Source organism: Macadamia integrifolia, chromosome 11 (genome assembly GCF_013358625.1).
Source record: "Macadamia integrifolia cultivar HAES 741 chromosome 11, SCU_Mint_v3, whole genome shotgun sequence".
Lineage (NCBI taxonomy): Eukaryota > Viridiplantae > Streptophyta > Magnoliopsida > Proteales > Proteaceae > Macadamia > Macadamia integrifolia.
This window is the reverse complement of record NC_056567.1, coordinates 656,796-680,227: the sequence shown is the minus strand read 5'-3', so window position 1 is coordinate 680,227 and position 23,432 is coordinate 656,796. Positions and strand designations below refer to the sequence as shown.

The 23,432-nt window shown below is 41.7% G+C and overlaps 1 protein-coding gene across 1 annotated transcript; it reads left to right on the top strand.

Annotated features, from left to right (window-relative positions):
* The first annotated feature begins 16,783 nt into the window (after positions 1 to 16,783).
* LOC122093565 (disease resistance protein RPV1-like) lies at positions 16,784 to 22,064 on the top strand. The gene is made up of 6 exons (XM_042663920.1): positions 16,784 to 17,376; positions 18,309 to 19,395; positions 19,627 to 19,923; positions 20,006 to 20,569; positions 20,817 to 21,354; positions 21,642 to 22,064. Exons 1-5 carry the CDS (start codon positions 16,880 to 16,882, stop codon positions 21,351 to 21,353), a joined length of 2,982 nt encoding a protein of 993 aa, XP_042519854.1. The 5' UTR covers positions 16,784 to 16,879; the 3' UTR covers position 21,354; positions 21,642 to 22,064.
* The last annotated feature ends 1,368 nt before the right edge of the window (positions 22,065 to 23,432 follow it).

Here is a 23,432-nt window from a genome sequence, read left to right as displayed (position 1 = left end):
CGCCCGGCGAGTCATGTAGGACAGTCGGCAACCCCGGTGGTATTTCAAGAGGGCCAATCGTACTGCTTTTAAATTGCTGGAGTCAGCACTGTCATTTAAATTATTTACATTTCAGTTGAGAGCCGGTGGACGGCATTGTCTTTATTTTTCCGAGTACTCACGGTGGGCCTTCTCCAACAGCCCTATGGGCGTATCGCGGGAGGGAGTTCGCGGCTCGTACCTGGAGTATACGCGCACTGTGGTTGTAATAGCACTAAAACCAAAGACTTAGTAATGTGGATTAGGTGTATGTGAATCAAAATGAATAGCATGGCATGTAGTGCATATGATGTGTTGTGATGTGTGGACTGTTGTGTGTGGTCCACCTCTCTACTTACTGAGCTAGTGAGCTCATTCCACGTGTGCACCCCTTTTTAGATGCTTTTGCAGGTCATGCATCTGAGGAGCATGGGGTGGGTCCCACAGTCGAGTTTCCAGAGGAGGACTGGTGGACCCCTGAGGAGTTTGAGCACGGCGTAGACTGCGCGTGTGAGAGCTGTGCTGTGGGACAGCAGTTTTGAGGCCGTGTTGAGCCCCACTACCGAGCCGAGCTGTGTACTCTGATGATTTTGATAAATTCCTGTATATACTTGATATTTGAACTTTATTCTTTTTGTGTATATATATCATGCCTTCGGGCCCAAATGTATATAATTATGGTATCATCATTTGGGTATCAGGTATATGGGAATTATTACAGGTAAAACTTAGTCTTCCGCTGATTTGATGAGTTGATGTTAGTGTGTGTATGCTGTGGTGGAATACAGTGTCTGATGATCCTGGCAGGTTTGGGTTAACCGGTGTTAACTCGGTCACCGCTCCGGTTCAGGGTGAACGGGGTGTGACAAACGGTGGTATCAGAGCGTGATGCTCTGCTCCACTCACCGCATACCATTAGAATCCCGTAGATTCTATAATAGGAAAATGGGGTTGGGCAAATATAAAAGCTTTAAAGATTAAAAGTCAAGAAAAGGAAGTATAAAAAAAAAATGGAGTTATATTATAAGTTGCATTCATGGCATGCGTGAGTGTAGATAAAAGGTAATTAGGTTGGTGCTATAACCTATAGAGTACTATTTCGACGAAATTTCGGCAGCATAACGGCGTAAAGTGGGATTTCCAAAAATTTTACACAAAACCTGATAAACAACAGATAATAATAATAACAAAGAGCCCAAATAGAAAAATCACAGCACCACCTATGTAAACACCATAATAGTCCACTATCCAAAGATATTTCATTCCATAAATGAAATTCAAGTTACATCGCAATTACAAGGAATGAGAAGAAATAAATCTACAAGGTCTACAAAAAAGAGAAAAAAATGGATAAATAGCTGGGTGGGCAAGCTAAGCCTCACTGGGCGTCGTCATCGTCGTCGATGATCACCACGTTCGCTGGAGGCCTGGAGTTAACATCGAAGCGGTGATCGTAATAATCGAACCTCGCGTTCACCACCTGTACCTCCCTCCGAAGCCGGCCATAATCTGCCGAAATAGCATTGGCCCTAGTGTCCAAGTCCTGACCCAGCCTACGGAAGGAATCCTCCAAGGTGATCTGCCGGGAGGCAATCTCGTCCAGCCGCCTCAGTATCTGGACCTGGCCATCCTGCAATGCCCGCATGGAGGCTGTCCTGTCCTCATAGTCGTAGTCACCACTCCCAGGTGGTGGGGCTCCATATGGTGGGGCTGCAGCTCCGGAAGAACTAGGACCCGGACCTCTCGACTCCTGAGGCACCTCCTCAGGGATGCTGCCGCCCATCAGATCCGCCTCCTCGTCATGAGGAACGTAGTCCTCGTCCTCCTCACTGGACTCCTCCTCCATGAGGACATCCTCTACAGGGGCAGCCCTCCTACCCCTACCTCTCCGAGCTCCCGATCTAGGAGGTGAATCCATGAGGGTGTGGAGACCCATCTTCAAGAGGTTGCTCCGATCGAACCTATCAGCCGGAGTCTTCCCCTCCTCTCCGCTCAGATCCACCCCGAAGAACTCGAAGATCCTAGTGAGGATCCTGCCGTAGGGGAATCCTCCGTCCTCTGGGTGGGAAGCATGGTGCTCCATCGCTCTGAGGATGATATAGGGAAGGCACAAGTGCTCCCTGCCTCCCTCTGCGGCTGTGAAAATACAAAATGCTATAAAAGCCGCCATGAAACCTACCTGGTTCCGATGACCTCCTCTGGGGAGCAGGTTGAACTGGATCAACCGGGCGAAGAGACGGACCTCAGGGAAGAAAGATGTCTCGGACTCCGGGCGACTGCTGCTGCCGCATATGGTCTCGTAGATGAAGTCCGGTGTCTCCATGCTCATGAACGGTCCCTGAGGCCTACTCCTGGGGGGACTGTAGTATCGGTGTCCCGCCGCCGATATACCCAATATGCTGGCCAAGGTGTCTACCGTCAGCTGGATATCCACTCCCTTCACCAGACTGCTGACAGCGAGTTCCCCGTACTGATACGACACCTCCAAGTTGCAATAAAACCGACGGACGAGCTGATCGTAGCACGGTCGGTCCACCTGAAGAATAGTGTCCCAGCCCAATGCTGAGAACCTCTCCTGAAGCTGGGCCTTGTGGAAGTCCTCGACTACCACGGTCTTTTCCATCAACACTGGCCCCTTCAGGAAGATAGGCCATTTGGCTGCGGCCTCGGCACTAGTGAAGTGCTCCTCATCGTAGTCTGAAGGGTCAGACTGAGCAGGTGCAGGTCTCCCTGTGCGATGAGCTGAAGTGCTGGTCTCCGCACTTTTCCGCTTAGAAGCGGTGGTCTTGCGTCGAACACCAGAGGAAGATGGTCCTCTGCCGGTGCGTGAAGACATCCTGACAATAAGTAAAGAAAGTTGGGTTAGTACAGTAAGAAAAGACAGCAGCATTAAAGAAGGGGAAATTCAAAACCCAATTTCTGCAAAATGGGAACGGCAACGATCTAGGAAGGATAGAAAACTTATGACATGAAACATGGTGATGGCAACGCATGGAAACGTGCCAAAACAGTAAAATGACAGCAAAGGACAGCAAAAGCAATAGGCATGAATGAAATGGGGAAATTCAAGTCCATTGCGCAAATTGGAATGGAATGGAGAGAAAGCTTGAAACCCTAGGTCTAGAATGAAATGCCATAGTAATGGGATGATGAAATTGCAAGTATATACCCCAAAAAGGACTATGAAACTCCATGAGTACAATTATGGATGAAAATCAAAGAAACCAATGCCAAAATAGGGATTTTCATGGAAATACATGAGGATTTCAAGCATAATGGATGATTCAATGCAATCTAACTCATATCTAGCGTAAAACAAGTGAAATGCATTACATAGAAGACGTCAATTTGAGAAAAACAGTAAGGATGGAAGAAACCCCAAATTTGGGAACCTAGGGCACCAATTTGGGGCTTTTTCTCCAAATAGAGAGAGATAATTCCTATACGCTACCAATGAGCACAGTAGAATCATCATAAACACATGGAAAGACTATTCTATGGTGAAAAATAGAGAAAGAAAGCCTAAAAAGTAAATCCTATTCAAGTAATTCACCCAATTTGAAATTCTGGAAAAAGAAGAAGAAGAAGAACTTACTTGGATGAAGACGAGTTGACTCTTCACTAGGGCGCCGTGTGGATGAGTGGAATCGCGAGTAGGAGCGCCGAGTAGACCCCCAAAATCGTCCAAGAGGGAAAGGAAGAAAGAGAGGGGAGAGGGTGAGAGCGACAGACAAAACAGGGCCTTTCTGGCCCTGTTCGTGTTTTAACCTCGGGCAAGACCGGCGGGTCAGACCGGCGGGTCCCTACCCGCCGGTGACACCCGCCGGTTTGGGGGTGCTGGGACCGGCGGGTCAGACCGGCGGGTCCCTACCCGCCGGTTCATCCCACCGGTTTGGACAGAGGGGAAAATTTTTTAAAATTTTTAAAATTTTCCTTCTTTGTCTTTTCCCTTCTTTTCTCCTATTATGAATGCATTGGTTTTATGGTGGAGATTAATCCTATGATCAATATGCTACGGTCAAGTGGGACCATTAGCATGTATGTTGTGAACTTTGCCTGTATCTTGGAATTGAGCTATGAATAATTACAGGCTATCATACACTACAACACCTCACCTAATGGCATATGATTATGTGCCTAAATCAGTCTATGGTGTTTAACCAATATGGTGTGTGATATGTTCCAGGTACAAGGATACGATGGTACGTACTAGATCCGGTAGTAATGCCCGAGGTACCTCGCGGGGTCCTCGTCGGGTCGGTCGACCACAAAATCCTAGAGGGGCCCGTTCTGTGAGGCATACCTCGCCTCCACTACCTGCAGAGACCCATGGTCAGGGTGGGGCACATGGGGACCCACCTATGACTGCACTCCCGGACCCTCCACCAGTCATTACACCGGGAGATGTTGCTACAATAATTCAGCAGTCCCAACAAGCTTTCCAACAACAAATGCTTCAGCAACAGCAAGCATTTATGACTGCCATCCAGCAACAGTTGGATCTTTCTCAACCGGGTCAACCTCCCCGGGTACACACTCCGCAAGACCCACCTGTCGGGTCGGGAACGGGACCACAAGTGGGTACACCTCCAATCCCACCATTCGGTATTCCTCAGCATGGGATGCCTCATCCTTATGCCTACTATCCTACCTATGCTCCTAACTTCCCGGCGACGAGTAATACGTCAAGGGTGGTAGAGTCGTTCAAGAGGAACTTACCGCCGGTATTCTCTAAGGTGGGGAGTGATCCTCTAGAACCGGATCAATGGATCCAAGAATTGGAGAAGATATTTGAGGTGCTTGAATGCACGGATGCCCAGAAGCTCATCTGTGCTGGGTTACAACTCAAGAAAGAGGCAAATTCGTGGTGGCAAGCTTCCAAGCCTATATTGATGGCTGCTCATCCAGAACCCACTTGGGAGCAGTTTAAGGAGTTGTTCTTGGATAACCATTATCTGCGCAGTTTCAGGGACCGAAAAGAGACGGAGTTCATGGCCTTAACTCAAGGAGGTAAGACTGTCTTGAGTATCAGCAACAATTTGAAAGTTTGTTCCATTTCGCCCCAAGGCATATGCGAACAGCTGAAGAGAAGGCAGCAAGGTTCCTAAAAGGCCTAAAAGCATCTATTGGGTCGGTGCTTGAAGTCTTGGATTTTACCGAATATGGCCAGATTGTACAGAAGGCCAAAACAATGGAAGATAAGCAAAAGGGTGAACAGTCCCTCACTCCTGGACTGTGGAAGAGATCAAATCCATTCCCAGATGTGGGGAATTCCTCTAAGGCATACCGTGGATCATATAGCTCGGGGCCTATGTATAGGCAGCCCTATAGGCCATCTGGCTATCCTTCTAGGCCAGTTGGTGGTTCGGGTTCAACCTCTATTCGCCCGAACACTAGTGTGGCTCCTACAGCTCCAAGGCCACCTCGACCTTCATCTGCATCGGGTCAAGTGCAGAGGGGCCCCGCTCCAGTTCCGACGTCTCAGATTCGTTGCTTCAATTGCCATTCCTATGGGCATTATGCGAAAGACTGTCAGTCCCGACCAGCCTTGCCCTCCAGTCAGCCCTCTGCTTACCGACCTCCCTTGCCTCAAGGCAATCAACCGCAGGGAAGGATGTATGCCCTATCAGCCGAGGAAGCTGAGGCTAGTACAGAAGTTGTAGCAGGTACATTTTAAATTAAGAAGTTCATTATGATTAATATTGATGACCTGCTGAAATGATATACATTGTTATATTAGGTATCCTACCCATATCGGGCATACCAGCCTATGTTTTATTTGATTCAAGAGCTACTCATTCATTCGCATCTAAGAGATTTGTAGGGAAGCTTGGGATGTCACCCAGGATCCTAGACCAGGGAATGATTGTTAGTATGCCTACTGGTAAAATTGCACAGTTGAAGGAAGTTTATGGACCGTGCCCAGTGGAGATTAGTGGGAAGAACTTTGATGCACAACTTATTAAATTCAATATGCAGAATTTTGATGCTATATTGGGTATGGATTGGTTGTCGGCTCATCGAGCTAATGTGATCTGTGCGGAAAGGCTGATTAAGGTGACAGATGTCGAAGGGAAAGAGTGGGTGTACCGAGCAGATACAATGAAAAGGGTGAGGAAGGTCCTCGTCTCCGCTCTCCAAGCGGTAAAGTTGCTAGAAAGTGGATGTCAGGGTTTCATAGCCTCGGTACTCGATGTTGATGCAAGAGTTACACCTCTAGAAGAAGTAAAGGTGGTTAAAGAGTTTCCTGATGTTTTCCCAAATGATCTGATGCATTTACCACCTGATAGAGAGTTGGAGTTTGCCATAGACTTGACTCCTGGAGCAGCTCCAGTATCTAAGGCTCCATATAGGATGGCACCAGCTGAATTGAAGGAGTTGCAGATGCAATTACAGGAACTATTGGAGAATGGGTTTATTCGCCCAAGTGTTTCACCTTGGGGTGCCCCGATGTTGTTTGTCAAGAAGAAGGATGGTAGTTTGCGTATGTGCATAGATTACCGGGAGTTGAATAAGCTAACCATTAAGAACCGGTATCCGTTGCCACGCATTGATGATTTATTTGATCAGTTGCAGGGAGCCAGAGTATTTTCGAAGATAGACCTTCGGTCCGGCTATTATCAGCTCAAGATAAAGAGTAGTGACATACCCAAAACAGCATTTAGGACTCGATACGGCCATTATGAGTTCCTAGTGTTGTCCTTCGGGTTAACCAATGCGCCGGCAGCATTTATGGATCTAATGAATCGAGTATTCCAGGATGTGCTCGACAAATGGGTAATTGTTTTTATTGACGATATCTTGATCTACTCCAAGACCGAGGAGGAGCACACTCAACACTTGAGAATGGTGTTACAGAGGTTGAGAGATCAACAGTTGTTTGCCAAGTACAGCAAGTGTGAATTCTGGCTTGAACAAGTTGGATTCCTGGGGCACGTAGTGTCTAAAGCTGGAATCGAAGTAGATCCTGCTAAGGTAAAAGTAGTAGTGGAATGGGAAAGTCCCAAGAATGTTACTGAAATTAGAAGCTTCCTGGGTTTGGCTGGATACTACCGGCGTTTCATCGAGAATTTTGCTCGGATCTCAGCACCAATGACCAAGTTGACTAAAAAGGGTGTGAAATTCGACTGGGCAGAAGAATGTGAGAAGAGCTTCCAGGAATTGAAAGAAAAGTTGGTGACTGCCCCTGTGCTGACTATTCCTGAAGGCACAGGTGGAATGACGGTCTATACCGATGCTTCCAAAGTTGGGTTGGGTTGTGTTCTCATGCAACGCGGGAAGGTAATAGCATATGCATCCCGACAACTAAAGGAATATGAGAAGAATTACCCCACTCATGACTTGGAACTAGCGGCAGTCATTTTTGCCCATAAGATCTGGCGACACTATTTGTATGGGGAGAAGTGTGAGATATACAGTGACCACAAGAGCCTGAAATACTTCTTCACCCAGAAGGATTTGAATATGAGACAGAGAAGATGGCTTGAACTCATGAAGGATTATGACTGCGATATTCAGTATCATCCCGGCAAGGCTAATGTAGTGGCAGATGCATTGAGTCGGAAGACACAGACTGTGTCGCTTTCATGCTTAGCAGTAAGCTCACCACTTGTGCAAGAGGCGATGCTAATGGAAGAGACCCTCTTGTATGAAGGGGCAACCCTAGAGCTTGAACCTCAACCAGAAAACCTTAAATGGTTGACGGCATCCTTATCGGCTCTACAGGTGCATCCGGCAATTAGGCAAGAGGTGATTGTGAAGCAACCTTTGGATCCTGAATTACAGCGGATCAGGGTTAAGGTTCAAGACCAAACAATGAACGACCCAGATTTTACTTTAGCCAGTGATGGGGCATTGATGTTTCGAGACAGATTGTGTGTACCCGATGATTTGGATATACAGGATAAAATCGTGAGAGAAGCACACAGCTCCGAGTACTCACTCCACCCAGGAAGTACCAAAATGTACAAAGACCTCAAACAGAGTTACTGGTGGCCAAGCATGAAAGTCACCATAGCTTTGTATGTGGCGACTTGTCTTACCTGTCAGAAGGTGAAAGCTAAGAGGCATCGACCTTATGGTACCCTTCAGCCACTCCCAGTACCAGAATGGAAGTGGGAAAGGATTACAATGGATTTCGTCACCGGACTACCAGGTACACCTAAGGGAATGGATGCGATATGGGTGATTGTGGATCGGCTTACCAAGACTGCTTATTTCATTCCTATCAAGACCAAGTTCTCCATGGCCAAACTAGCACAACTTTACATGGACAACATAGTGCGTCTACATGGAGTGCCAGTGAGCATTGTTTCAGATAGGGACCCAAGGTTCACCTCCAGATTTTGGAAAAGCCAGCAGCGTGCCTTGGGATCGCAACTGAACTTGAGTACAGCTTTTCACCCACAGACGGACGGTCAGTCGGAGCGAACCATACAGATATTAGAGGACATGCTCAGGGCATGTGCAATGGAGATGAGTGGCAGCTGGGAAGAATATATACCTCTTATGGAGTTTGCATATAATAATAGTTACCAAGCTACAATTGGGATGGCTCCATATGAGGCGTTATATGGCAGAAAATGCAGAACTCCTTTGTATTGGGATGAGGTAGGTGAACGTCGAATGTTAGGACCTGAGATGATCCAAATGACTTGTGACAAGGTCGACGTTATTAGAGAACGGATTAAAGCAGCTCAGTCCCGTCAAAAGAGCTATGCGGACACCCGCAGGAAGGAGATTGAATTTCAGCCAGGGGAAAAGGTATTTCTCAAGATCTCTCCTACTAAAGGTTTGCAAAGGTTTCACAGAAAGGGGAAGTTGAGCCCAAGATACATGGGACCATTTGAGATCTTGTCCCGGGTTGGCTCAGTAGCCTACATGCTTGCTCTGCCACCTTCGCTTGGAAATGTTCACAATGTATTCCATATATCCATGCTGAAGAAGTACGTGCATGATCCATCTCATGTACTACCCGTGGAACCAGGGTACCTAGAAGCTGATATGACCTATACAGAGCAGCCAGCTGAAATTTTGGACCGTAAGGTGAAAACCCTTCGTAACCGCTCCATTTCCTATGTAAAGGTGCGATGGGCTGATCATTCACTTGAAGAAGCATCTTGGGAGGTAGAAGAAGAAATGCGAGCCAAGTACACTCATCTTTTTGATCAACCAGGTACGCAATTTCGAGGACGAAATTTTTCAGAAGGGGGGGTAATGTAATATCCCGCTTCTTAAATCCGGTCTGATTTCGTGGTTGAACCGGTTTAACCATGCAGGAACCGAGCCAGAGGATGTTAGAGCGAGTTCCTTATGGGCTATGATGGCACGGGTGACCTTAAACACCGGCTGGCCCGACAAGTCCGAGCCAGTGCCAGAAGAGACGGGAGTGCCCAAACCGTGTACGTGCACCTACCATAAGGCTATGTACGGATAGAACAGGTATTATATCCGTATTTTAAGGTTATATACGTATGCTACATTGTATGCTTGGGGTAGGGTCCGAGCCGAGGTCCGAGCCCGGTCAAAATCCCAAGTTTTTACTCTTGGATGGGTATGACCGGTGGGTACACCTACCCACCTGAGTGACCCATCCATCACTATTCACTTAAATAGGAATAGTATATAAAGCTTTATGATTTCTTTTCTTTCCATTTATTACCCCCGTACGTTTGGTGAGAAAAGTAAAGAGGAGAGAGAAAAAGAAAGGGAAGAAGAAAGGAAGAGGAAGAAAGGAAGGATTTCAGCGGCGCCGAAGCTCGATCTTGCCATTCCGGTGCCGGGAGAGTAATCTTCAACTCGAGATCTACAGTTGGAGGTAAGAAAAGTTGGGTTTTATGAACATTCACCATACCCACGCCTTAAACCCTTGATTCGGGTATGGTTTCTTAAGATCTTGTAGACACCCTTTGAAATGATGAATCTAAGGTTTAATAGATGATTTATGTGTTGATCTTGAAGGATTTGAAGAGATATTGACAAGGTAGAAGGAGCATTGTGAGTTGGAAGTGTTTTGGAGGGTTTGAAGTCATTCTTGAGCAAAGAAGGTAAGATGGTTCCCCTCACTCGAATCTAACTTAGATCTAAGCTAGAACCCTCCTATGGGACTTTAAAGGTGTGAGGAATGGGTTGAGAAAAGCCCTATTTGGGTCCCCAAGGAATGGGGGAAGTTGAGAAGAAACTGGAGTTTTTCCGCCAAAACCGGCGGGTAGGACCGGTGGGTAGACAACCCGCCTGAGTCACCCACCTGAGAGGACCAGGGGGGTTCTGGCCAAACCGGCGGGTAGGACCGGCGGGTCCTACCGGCGGGTCCATACCCGCCGGTCCAAAACCGGCGGGTCCTACCGGCGGACAACCCACCTGAGTGACCCACCTGAGTGGCCAGAATGTGATTTTTAGGTCCGATCGAGCCCAAATCGGACGTGGGACCTTCTTTCGACGTTCTAAACACGATTTTGACGTCGGATTTCATTAATTTTGATTCTAAAATGGTGAAGTACTAACCCCTCTCAATTTTGTTAGGTTCACCAAAGCCTTCCCGATTCGCTCCGGATCTCACCCGTACCGAGCGGGACTCCTTGTACGCTACATGTAAGTGGAGAGAGAGGACGTTTGGCCTATTTCAAGGCATTTGTTTGGCATTCATATAACTATATCTAATTTAGTCATGTCATCATGAATATGCTATATAGATTAGTCATTTCACACATTGATGTGCATTTATGCTATGTTTACTTTTAAATACAAATTGAATGAGATGATATATGTTGAATGTGGACATCATGTTGCATAATGCATTGATAGATTAGATGCCGTGGTCGGCTTGGAAACGAATGCATTGGTGGCCCGTGGTATGGGACACGGTGGCACTATGCAGTCGTACTGCATATAGGAGCATGCGGTATTAGGATTCTCACCATCCCGTGCTACGACCCTTCCCAACAGGGGTTCAGGTGTTGAGTTGCCATTTGGGGGGAAGCAGGGGTCGCGGTTGTCGGACACTGTGGCGGTTAGACATTACGCCCGGCGAGTCATGTAGGACAGTCGGCAACCCCGGTGGTATTTCAAGAGGGCCAATCGTACTGCTTTTAAATTGCTGGAGTCAGCACTGTCATTTAATTTATTTACATTTCTGTTGAGAGCCGGTGGATGGCATTGTCTTTATTTTCCGAGTACTCACGGTGGGCCTTCTCCAACAGCCCTATGGGCGTATCGCGGGAGGGAGTTCGCGGCTTGTACCCGGAGTATACGCGCACTGTGGTTGTAGTAGCATAAAACCAAAGACTTAGTAATGTTGATTAGGTGTATGTGATTTAAAATGAATTGCATGGCATGTAGTGCATATGATGTGTTGTGTTGTGTGGACTGTTGTGTGTGGTCCACCTCTCTACTTACTGAGCTAGTGAGCTCATTCCACGTGTACACCCCTTTTTAGATGATTTTGCAGGTCATGCATCTGAGGAGCAGGGGGTGGGTCCCACAGTCGAGTTTCCTGAGGAGGACTGGTGGACCCCTGAGGAGTTTGAGCACGGCGTAGACTGCGCGTGTGAGAGCTGTGCTGCGGGACAGCAGTTTTGAGGCCGTGTTGAGCTCCACTACCGAGCCGAGCTGTGTACTCTGATGTTTTTGATGATTTCCTGTATATATTTGATATTCAAACTTTATTCTTTTTGTGTATATATCATGCCTTCGGGCCCAAATGTATATAATTATGGTATCACCATTTGGGTATCAGGTATATGAGAATTATTTACAGGTAAAAACTTAGTCTTCCGCTGATATGATGAATTGATGTTAGTGTGTGTATGCTGTGGTGGAATACAGTATCTGATGATCCTGGCAGGTTTGGGTTAACCGGTGTTAACTCGGTCACCGCTCCGGTTCAGGGCGAACGGGGTGTGACACAACACCTTTAATTTCTGTCATTTACTTTATGTTGAGAGCCAGTGGTCGGTATGTTTTACTTTTTCAAGTACTCACGGTGGGCTTTCTCTGACAGTCCTATGGGCGTATCGCCGGATGGAGTTCGCAGCTCGTACCCGGAGTAGACGCACACTGTGGCTATAGTAGCACTAAACCAAAGACTTAGTAATGTTGATTAGGTGGATGTGATTAAAAAAATCTACTGCATAGCATATAGTGCATATGATTGTGATTTGTTGTGTGGACTGCTGTGTGGTCCTTCTTTCCACTTACTGAGCTAGTGAGCTCATCCCACGTGTGTACCTCTTTTAGATGATTTTGCAAGACATCCATCTGAAGAGCGCGGGTCGGGTCCCACAGTTGAGTTCCCTGAAGAGGATTGGTGGGTCCCTAAGGAGTTAAAGCACGGCACGGATTGCTCGTGCGAGGACTGTGCTACGAGACCGCAGTTCTGATACCGAGCTGAGCTCTAACCCTTGATACCGAGCTGGGCACTAACCTTTGATACCGAGCTAAGCTCTAACCTTTGATACCGAGCTGAGCTCTACATTTGATACCGAGCTGAGCTGTACTATCTGATTTTTGATGATTCCTTTTGAGTACTTGCTATGTAAATTGTATTCTTTCTGTGTAAATATCATGCCTTCGGACCCACATGTACTTAACTATTGTATTACAATTTGGGTATCAAGTATTTTGGGAATATTCACAGGTAAACCAAGTCTTCCGCTGAACTGATGAGCACTTTCTTAGTTGTGGGTATGCTGTGATGGAATACTGTATCAGATGATCCTGGCAGGTTTGGATTAACCGGTGTTAACCCGGTCACTGGCCCGGTTCTGTGTGAACGGGGTGTGACAAGAGTAATTGTTGACAAATGATGTATCATTAGAGTCCAAGTTAGACGAAGATGATGATGAATGCTCACCATCCTTTTGGGTAAGGTCATTGATGCTTCCTCCAATGGAACACAGAAAGAAATCAAAACCAGCAGCCTATGGGTACTTCTAAGAGGCATGGATCTTCAATTAGGTATTGGTATTGGAGAGATTTGTTCAGAGCCCGCATTGGAAATGATGGTAGTGATTGTCTTGCCCGATTTTTTGTGAACCATTCATAACCTAGAAAATCTGTTTGTAGATTTCTCTTTTTGGATCAGGATCGAGAATCGGTCACGTGAAAGGAGTAAAAAAAATGGGGTTTCGATTATATCATACTTTCCTTCGACTGTGTTTATTGTGCCATGATTTTGAAGGAGAGAGACGGCGAACACAACTTCCTTGACCAACGGAAATGGGGAGGGTCTGCCGAACCGACGGAAATGAAGACATGAGGATATAAGATGAAACATGAAACATGGGGTATGGGGTACAGAACCAAGGGTATTCGCCTAGTTCGTATATACCGATCGTATTTTTAATAGAATTCTTTTAAAACATATATACAACAATGTAATAAAATATTCTACATCAACGCATTAAATGCATGCACTTTTAATCGAATAATTTAAAAAGTACCACACAAAACATTCTTAAATGAGGTGATCGACTAGAAAACCCCAATATATATATATATATATTCTTAAGTAAGTAGGTCAATATTAGGGTTGACACTATAATTAAAAGAAAAAGTCGAATTATGGTCCAGTGGCAAATGGTAAATTAGGGTTCAAGGGCAAAATGGTAATTTTAGGAAAAAACCCTAAAGTTATTCTACGCTATAGTTGCATTTAATGGGTGAGTTTTAGCACTTACCAAGGACTAATGCACCATAAATGGTCTGGTATCCCCACTTTAAGTCATCCTAACCCTACAATGGTCAAGATAAAAATACCCTTAGTCAGATTTTAGGGTATTACACTCTCCCCTCCTAATAACAAATTGTCCTCGAAATTTACTAGGGTATTACAGATAAAATAAGGAATGAATTAGTTAGAGTAATGTACAAGTAGCTTTGATACATGATTAGTTATATGGGTGAAAGGATATAGTGGTATTTTTTTTTTTTTTTTTTCATTGCTATATATGCCTTCCTATAGCGTTAGTATATTACCAATGCTATATCGATGAAGCATACCATATATTGTGGTAGTATTATTTTACCACGACCAAACATCTTCAATTAACATCGGCATCATAACTATGGCTAAAAAAATAATTTAATTATATGTATCATGGTGGTAACTATTTTACTACTACTAAATATCAATATTTAGTAGCGGTAGAATATTAATGCCACTAAATATGTAATAATCTAAAATGAAAATAGATTACCATCATTGAATGTTCAAAAATCCATTCTTGCTCCCTAAATTTTGGATAATTGTAGGGCCAAATTCCTTGCTCAGGTCACTACTCTTGAGCAAAGAAGGTCCACCATTTTCAGCCGACAAAGTAGGCTCTCCACCATCTTCCTTCTTTCTCCAAACTAGTTTTGTTTGCCGATTTTTTTGAACCACCGGAGCTCCACCACAATGTTCCATCGAATGGAAAAAAACATTGCAGACATTACATCTAGGAGGCTCCAATATTATATCATCTCTTGATTAAAAATGTGACCTTCTTAATCCTTAATAGCTACAACAGATGGTAGTTCTTCAGAAGCAGTAACTTCAACACACAACCTTGCAAAAGATAATTTCTCCAATGTCTTAGTCCACACATCTGAAGAAATTAGACACCCAATAACACTCCCAATAGTACTTAATGCCTCTGGAGACTTGAATTGAAAGGGAAGATTAGGTAAAGTAATCCACACCAGAATAGAAGTTAAAGTTATCTGCTCCAACGATACCTCTTTGATCCAAGAGCAAATAATAAGGGGCTTACACTAAACATACCACAGGCCTCCTTCCAAGACTTTATCTCTATCATCTGGCAAGTTAAACCTGAACATGAACACATCACTTTCAAGAAGATTTATCTCAACATTGTCTGAAATCTTTCACTTCTTGAGAAGAAACTCCTTAGTGTAATGAAAATGTGGTCTCTTCCCTATGAAATGCCCTACAAGAGAATTTTTCCATCTGCTAATCTATCCTCTAAGAGCTTCAACAGGACAATTAGCAACCTTTTGGTCACCCACCATGACCGGATCAATGAACTTGAGTTCAAAACCCTCCTTGTTCTTCCATACATTCGGTGAGAATAAAGAAGCAAAAGGAATTCTATTGACAGAAGAAACTCCTTCCTTCTCACCACCAATAGCCACACCTTCTTGCATCACATAGCCCTCACTAGAATCATATCTAGAAAGCTGCAAAGCCGACATGGATGGAGAAGAAGGACCAATAGCCAAAGCTATTGGCCATGCTTTCCCACCATGACCAGATCAATGGTGCTTGGTAAAAAAAGCTTGTTAAATAGTAGTAGTTGTCAAGTATTCAATGCTAATAAGATGTTTCTTGGAGTCTAGAATCAAGGGTAGATCAAAAATGACTTTAAAAGAAGTGGTGAAGAAAAGCATGTATAGATCAGGACTACTAACAAGTATGACATTGAATAGAGTTGATTGGAGAAAAATCCTAACCAAATTTGGGGTTTGGTGTGAAGTGAAATTAGAGTTTTATTTCCTAAATTCAAAGGCCAAATGTCGTCACTTGAAGACCTTCTTCAAGCTAGGATGATGGGTATTAAGATAATTTCACATAAAACAACGGTGATCCTGGAGGTGGTCTAGTTACCCCCCTCTAGTTGGATGAAACTAAATATATACGGCTGCTCGCTGGATAACCTTAGCAAGTCAGGAGTGGGTTGGATTTTTCACTACGATTAAGCATATGTTATATATTCATTTTAGAATTTCCTGGGAGTTAAGATGAATTTCGGGGTGGAATTCATGGTTTCTATCTTTAGGCTAGAGGTAGTGAGAGAGCATGATATCTGGAGGTTGTAGGTAGAATGTGACTCTAATGTTGTACTTTGGTGGTTGGGATGAGGGTGGTGCCATGGTTTATGCGCCAAGCTTGGACAGCACTCTAAGCGTATCTAGACTCTATCAAATGGAAGGCCTCTTATTGTTTTCAAGAGGCAAATCCTATTGCAGACTTCATGGCTAATTCTGCAACGAAGTTTGAGATATTGTCTACGATACTAGTATTTCCTCAGTCTCTACTTAATGAGCTATTACATGATGCTCAAGGTAGACCAATATTCTATATAATGTTTTAAATTTCTATTATGTTTGCTTGCTAGCTTCTTCTGCAGATGGCAATGCTGAAGGTGGGAAAGGATAGTTTCACTTAATTGTTAGAGTGCTTGATTTTTCCAGTCTATCGTTGTATTCTCCTTTTTTTTTTTTTTTTTTTAATTTCATACAAATATCCTTAGCTTTAAAAAAGAAAAAAAAAAAAAAAAAAAGATTAAGAAAAATGGTCTGTGTAACTGATCCCATTTAGTTGGATTAGACAGAGTTGAGTTGTACAAAGATGTAAAAGAACGATTATGTATTTTATTTATTTTTATATATACTCATATTCAAATATGGTATTTAAATCCTATGCCAATTGAATTCAGTTATCGTATATGTTATCTAAGGAAGTTGAAAAATTGCATCATTTTTTGGGGCAAGGATTGATAGAATCAATTGTAGAGAGGGGTGGTAATAGAGAAGGAGAACGGGACGAATGGCTGATGGGTTTAAATAGACGGGGAAAATTAGAAATTTTTAAAATGTCAGGGAGAAGGAAAGTAGAAACTTTTTTTGTTTTTATGGGAATCAAAAACAGAAGATTAAGGTAGGGACACCAAGTAAATATAGAGCGAATCTAGAGGGTGATAATAATAATTGCCCTTTCTTTATCCCTTATTTTAAAAAGTCTTGTTGACTATGGAACTCTGCTTGTGTGTATCCTTTTAGTAATTGTATCTTTCGCTCTCTCTCTCTCTCTCTGGCTTTGGGTAGTCGAAAATCATCGTTCATCTGATCTTGTGCTTTGTCCATGGCTAACAAGATGAGCTATGGAGCCTCTTCATCTTCTCGTCGGTGGAAGTATGATGTCTTCCTGAGTTTTCGTGGTCGGGACACACGCTCGAACTTCATCGATTTCCTCTATACAGCGTTGGCCCAAAGTGGGATTCACACCTTTAGAGAAGAGGAAGAACTAAACTTAGGAGAGGATATCTCTTCAAAACTGATGGCAGCCATAGAAGGTTCTAGGATTGCCATTATCGTCTTCTCTGAAAATTATGCTTCTTCCACCTGGTGCCTTAGGGAGCTGGTGAAGATCCTCGAATGCAAGAAAGATGGCCGAACAGAAAAGGTTCTACCTGTTTTCTACCATATGGATCCATCTGATGTTAAGAAACAGAGGAATTCTTATGCGGAGGCATTTAAGAGACACGAAGAACGTTTCAAGAATGAAATGGCGAAGGTGGAGACGTGGAGGACTGCTCTCACAGAAGCGGCCAATTTAAAAGGCTGGGCAGTTGCAAATGGGTGAGTATCCTTTCAGCTCTGGTTTAGCACTTTATTTGGCTTGAATAATTGAAGCCTTCAGAGCCTAGTTATTTTGATCGATTTTGATTAGTCACCTCCAAAAATGAGCCAATGGGCAGGCCAGGTTTCAGAATGTCCAATGTCCATAAAAACAAGAAGTCGGGAATTAGTTGAGAAAAGGGTATAGATATTATTATTATTATTATTATTTTTTTTTGGGTTGAAAGGGTATAGATATTATGACTTAATAAACAGATTGAAATACGCCAAAATTAAAGAAAATGAAATAAGTTGGTGACTGAACACAAGAAAAAAAATCTTTTAATTGTAGATTAGGGCCAATTAAATAAATTTAGAAAATTCTAGAAGATTTTGAATAAAACATAGTTATTGTAAGAAAGTAGAAAAATCATCAATGGAAAAATATTAGAATAATCAATGAAGGGAAAAGATATATCAATTTGAAATGAATATGAATATACATTTAGTAAAAAAATGTAAAAATTAAAGGAAAAATCATAAAATAACATGCAATAAAGAAGGGAATAGATAAATTTCAAAATCTTTGAAAAGGAGTAAGAAAGTTTTTTTTTTTTTTTTTTGAAAAACTAAAAAACTAAATAAAAAATAAAAAAACTCTAAAAAAAATTGATGCAAACAAGACTTCTGGTTCCATTTAGTACATAGTTAAGGGATGAGAGTGGGAAAGGGAGAGATTTTAGGGAAGGTTTATTATAGTAGTTTCGAACCTTAAACTCCCATGTGTTGTAAGCATCATGGTAAACCAAATTCCTTTTACTAGTATTAGTTAAACTTGAATTAAGCACACTCAAATTTGGTTTATACTTCCTTATAATTGCAGCTTTCTTGATCTAGTAACTAAAATTTTATTGTGCATTTTTTTTATTTCTTTTTTATATCAAATTGGCCAGGAATGAGACGACGCTCATAGGGAAAATTGTTGAGCATGTATTGTCAATAACGAGCCAGACACACTTGCACGTTGCAGAATATCCAATTGGGTTAGATTCCCACATTGAGCGTATTGCTTGTTTGCTAAATGATGGAATGGATGTTCGCACCATAGGGATATGTGGTCTTGGTGGAATAGGTAAGACGACTATAGCAAAGGCCGTTTTTAATGTCATGTTTACAAAATTTGAAGGTAGCAGCTTTCTTGCTAATGTTAGAGATGCTTCAAACCAACAAAAGGGTTTAGCTCTCTTACAAAAGCAACTTCTCTCCGATGTCTTGAAGGAAAAATATATAGACCTAGACAATGAGGACCAAGGAATCAATATTATCAAAGAGCGTCTACGATATAAAAAAGTTCTTATTGTTCTTGATGATGTGGATGAAATGGAGCAATTTGATAAATTAGTTGGAGGTTGCTTTGGTCCAGGAAGTCGAATCATCCTAACAACTAGGGATGAACATTTGCTAAATGTGCTGAAGGTGGATGAAAAATATATGGTCCAAACACTGGACCAAAATAAAGCCCTTCAACTTTTCAATAGGTATGCCTTTCGACAAGATCATCCATTAGAAGGCTTTGAGCAGCTCTCAGATGATGCAATAAATTATGCAAGAGGCCTTCCTTTAACACTAATGATTTTGGGCTCTCATCTGAGAGAAAAAAGTGAAGTTGAGTGGAAAAGTGAATTAATGAAATTAGGAAAGATACCCAATGATCCGATTTTAGAAAAACTTGACATATATGATGTATTGGATGATTTTTGCAAGACCATATTCCTTGATATATCATGTTTTTTCATTGGAAAGGACAAAGACATTGCAATTAAAATTCTGGATGGTTGTGGCTTGCCCGGGGAAGCTGGAATAAAACTTCTCACAGAGAGGTCTCTAGTAACAATTGATGAAGATAGCAAGCTATGTATGAATAATCTTATTCGAGATATGGGAAGGGAAATTGTTCGTCGACAGTCCCCTGAGAATCCTGAAGATCGTAGCAGATTGTGGGACCAGGATGATGTCTTGGATGTATTGAGAAACCTCCGTGTAAGTATTAGTAACACACACACGCACAAGACACATGCACTCGCACACACATGCACACATTGTCCTCTCTCACACATACACAAGCATGGCACATATGCATTTGCACACACATGCTCCCATAAGCATGGCACATATGCACTTGCACACACATGCACACAATGTCCTCACTCTTAACATCGTCCTTTTTTAGTGCGGATTTTCTTTTTATTATTAATTTCTCTCTTTAATCAGGGAACTGATGCAATTGAAGGTCTTCAATTAAAGGGAAAAGAGTTTGGCCCATTGAAAACTGAAGGATTTTCTAAAATGCCTAATCTAAAATTACTTGAAGTTGATTGTCCAAGATCCAGCGTCAATATAGATTTGGGACACTCTTTTCAGGACGGGGGTTTTTTTTTCAGAAACTTAGTTTGGGTTTGTTGGAAAGAATTCCCTTTTGAATATATACCAAATCATTTTCATCTTGGGAACCTTGTTATTCTTGACATGCAAGAGAGCAAACTCAAAGAAGTTTGGAAGGAAACAAGGGTATGTCAAATTTTCTTGAGTTTTCCTATATTTATTAAGTTTTTTCATATGCATTGTGGAAACTAATTTTCCCTTCTTCCAGAATCTCGCAATGTTGAAGGAACTCAATCTTAGTAAATCTCCTTACCTAAAACGTACACCGGACTTTTCAAAGCTCTCGAACCTTGAGAAACTGATTCTCAATGGATGTAAAAGTTTGGTTAAAGTCCATAAGACTATTGGTCTTCTTAAGAAACTTGTTTACTTGGATCTAGGGGATTGCAGCGATCTCAGGAATCTTCCAAGCGGTATTAGTAAATTGGCATTGCTTGAAACACTTGATGTTTCTTGTTGCAGCAATCTCAGTAATCTCCCGAGTGGTATTTCTTTTTGCTCAAAGCTTGAAACCCTGAACATGTGGAATTGCCCCAGACTCAAATCACTCCCAATGCTTCCATCAAGTTTGCGTTCTCTTTATGCATCATGTTGCAACAAGTTGAGAAGGATACCAAATCTGTCAAATTCGAAGTACCTAATGAAGCTAGACCTTTCACGCTGTGAAAAGCTAACTGAAATTGGGGGCTTAGATGGTTTGAAGTCTGCAACAACTATAAAACTAAATGACTGCGTTAATTTGAAAACTTCTATCAAGAAGAGAATCTTTCAGGTTCCTCTCTCTCTCTCTCTATAGAAGTTGTGACCTTCTTTTAACTGCTTCTTGTTTTACTCTTGAAAGTTATTTGATAAAGAGACAAAAAGAATTTTCAAAATAATTTGAAAAGACTTGTCATTATGTTATATTATTATTTAAAATTATACATTATTCTAATAAGCATGTGAAATGATAGGATTTATCCTTATTGAAAATTTTATCATTTCTGTAAATAACATGGTTTAATTGGTTCCATGGATAGGAAATATCTAAAGACGTCGGAAATACGGAAGTGTGCAAGATCATTATGGGTGGGAATGAGGTTCCAGAGTGGTTTGGCTTTCAAAGTGAGTCACCTTCGTTGTCTTGCGAGGTTACTCGACTTCACAACATGGATATTCAAGGGTTAATTATATGCATTGTTTGTTCACACACCATAAGAGAAGAATGGTTGTTCGACAACGATTTTAAAGTAGTGGTTGCAGTTTTTATTGAATCAAAGAATTCTACATGGAGCCATAGAAGTGAAATTTCACTTGACCGTAAAGGAATGACTACTTATGCTATCAAGATACCAAATTCTGTTTGGGAAACAATTGCTGAATATGGGAACACGATCAAAGTTTCAATCGAGGGAGGCTCTCACTATGATGTGAAATCTGGGATGGTGAAGAAAATTGGGACGAAGAAAATTGGGGTCCATTTCCTCTATGTGTCACAGGAAAATCCCCAAGCATCCCTAAGCATTCAACGTTGTGGGTTCCTTCAATCATTTGGGAGGTTTTTCCAAGTTCAATAAGGTGACCCACATTCTTAATACCTCAACTCATGCATGCAGGTTGCATCATTATTGAGATAGTCCCACATCGGCTGTGAATGGCTCAACTATCATGTATAAAAGTCACAAGAACCCACCACATTTTAAGCCAATTGGTTTTAAAATGAAATCTTTAACAATCATAATGGATATAAGAATTACAATAGAATTGGCCTCCATTGAAACTCCCCCCACCCCCACACTTGAAAATTTGATATTTATGAACAAGGTGAGAATCTAACACAAAGTTGTTTGCAACTCAACTTTCAGGTAATGGGACGGGTGGTAGCAAACAAGACGAAGCAGAAGGTATTGCAGAAGGTGTAGAAGCAGCAAAGGCTCTGGGTTTGCATAGGGCAATGTATATATATATACATATATATATATATATATATATATATATGACTGCAAAGGCGTGGTAGATCAATTGAATCTTCTGAACTTCAACACATGGATCAATGGAAGATGGCTTTCATTTTCTTTAACATTAAAAGCCTTTTTTCCATGCATTTATGTACTTTTTATTATAATTTGTGAGGAAATAGGTTCCAAGGTTATGCTGTTGGATGTTTTCTTCAGATTGCCAAATAAACCTGATGGATTAGTTGCTTCATGCTTTTGTACTCTTTTTGACAAAACCTCAAAAAAAGAGATTTTTTGAAGTCAATATAAGTTGAAGTGTTGTTGTTGTGATGTGGTATTTTGGGTTGAGCATTATATTACCTTTTATTTATTTATTTTTATATGAACAAACCCTTAATTAAAACAAAAACTAGTGCACATCTGAGTTCATAGTTACAAAACACTTTTCCACCTTCGCCTTCTTAGCTATCCTCCTAATCAACCAATGAATTAAATTTCTATGCTTTCTCTATAAAGACTATAGATTGAAAACATCTAACAAAATGATTAATATCATACAAGATAGCAAATAAATTCCATGGTCATTCTACTTGACCTCCTTCCTTAAAAATTTTATATAAGAAAAAAAAAAGTTAAATATTCAAAGTCGGATGTCCAAACTTCAACTTCAACTTCAACCTAACCTTATAATTTTTGAAGGAGACCCTTGGCCTCTAACTGTATGCACAATCTATAACACCATAATTCATAAAGGCTAGAATAAAAGTAATGTCATAAAAGAGTTATGAAATAACACTGAAGCCCTACCTACATCCCCAGAATGCAAAACCTAGTAGCGTTTGTTATGTGGTTACAAACTTTACTTTGTAGCACATATAAGTCCTTTCGTGTTAAAATAAATAAAGAAAAAAGAACTCTATTCAAAAAATGTGGGTTATGCTAGTATTCCCATTTATCTATATCTCTTCTCCTTGTTTGAACAAATAAATGCCTTTAAGTTTGCGAAGGAGAGAGAAAGAGCATTGTTCCAAGACAGAGAACTACTATCCAATAAGTAATTAGACAATTTTTTCTTTTCTCTCCATTAATGTTTATTGTATTGAAAAAACTGCGTCAGTTGATCTGGGATGAAACTCAAGATTTTTTTTTATATTTATCCTTTTCTTTTGTTTTGTTCTTTTGTGTCCATGGACTTTGTTGAAAATCTGGCTATAGGTTGTTGTCCTATCTTAATGCTCCGGGCCAGTTGATGGCCCGTCTAGTTAAAGCCTTTGGTTTTATTTTCTTAGGTCATTAGTTTACATTGTCTTTTTCTATTATTTTTTCAACTTTCATAGCCTATCAAAACAATCTGTGAAAATCAATGATGGTGGGATGTTTTGTCCTCCCCTCTCAGATGCTACCTGGCCAGTTGAAAATGCGATTAGTTAAGCCCCATTATCAACCTTTGGCTATCTTTCAATAATTGAGGAGCTATTTTGTATTAGATGGATCAGCTTTACACGTCACAACGGCAATAATTTTCCTACTTTACAAATTATATTGCTTGCACAAATCATGTGAAAAGAAAACCCCAATAAAAAAAGAGACCGAAGGAAATAATACAAAAGTCAAAGAGGAAAGAAGATAAGTACTGAAGGAGACATTGGTATGATCAAGAAAAGAAAAAAAAAAAAAAACAATTTTTAGAAAAGAGAT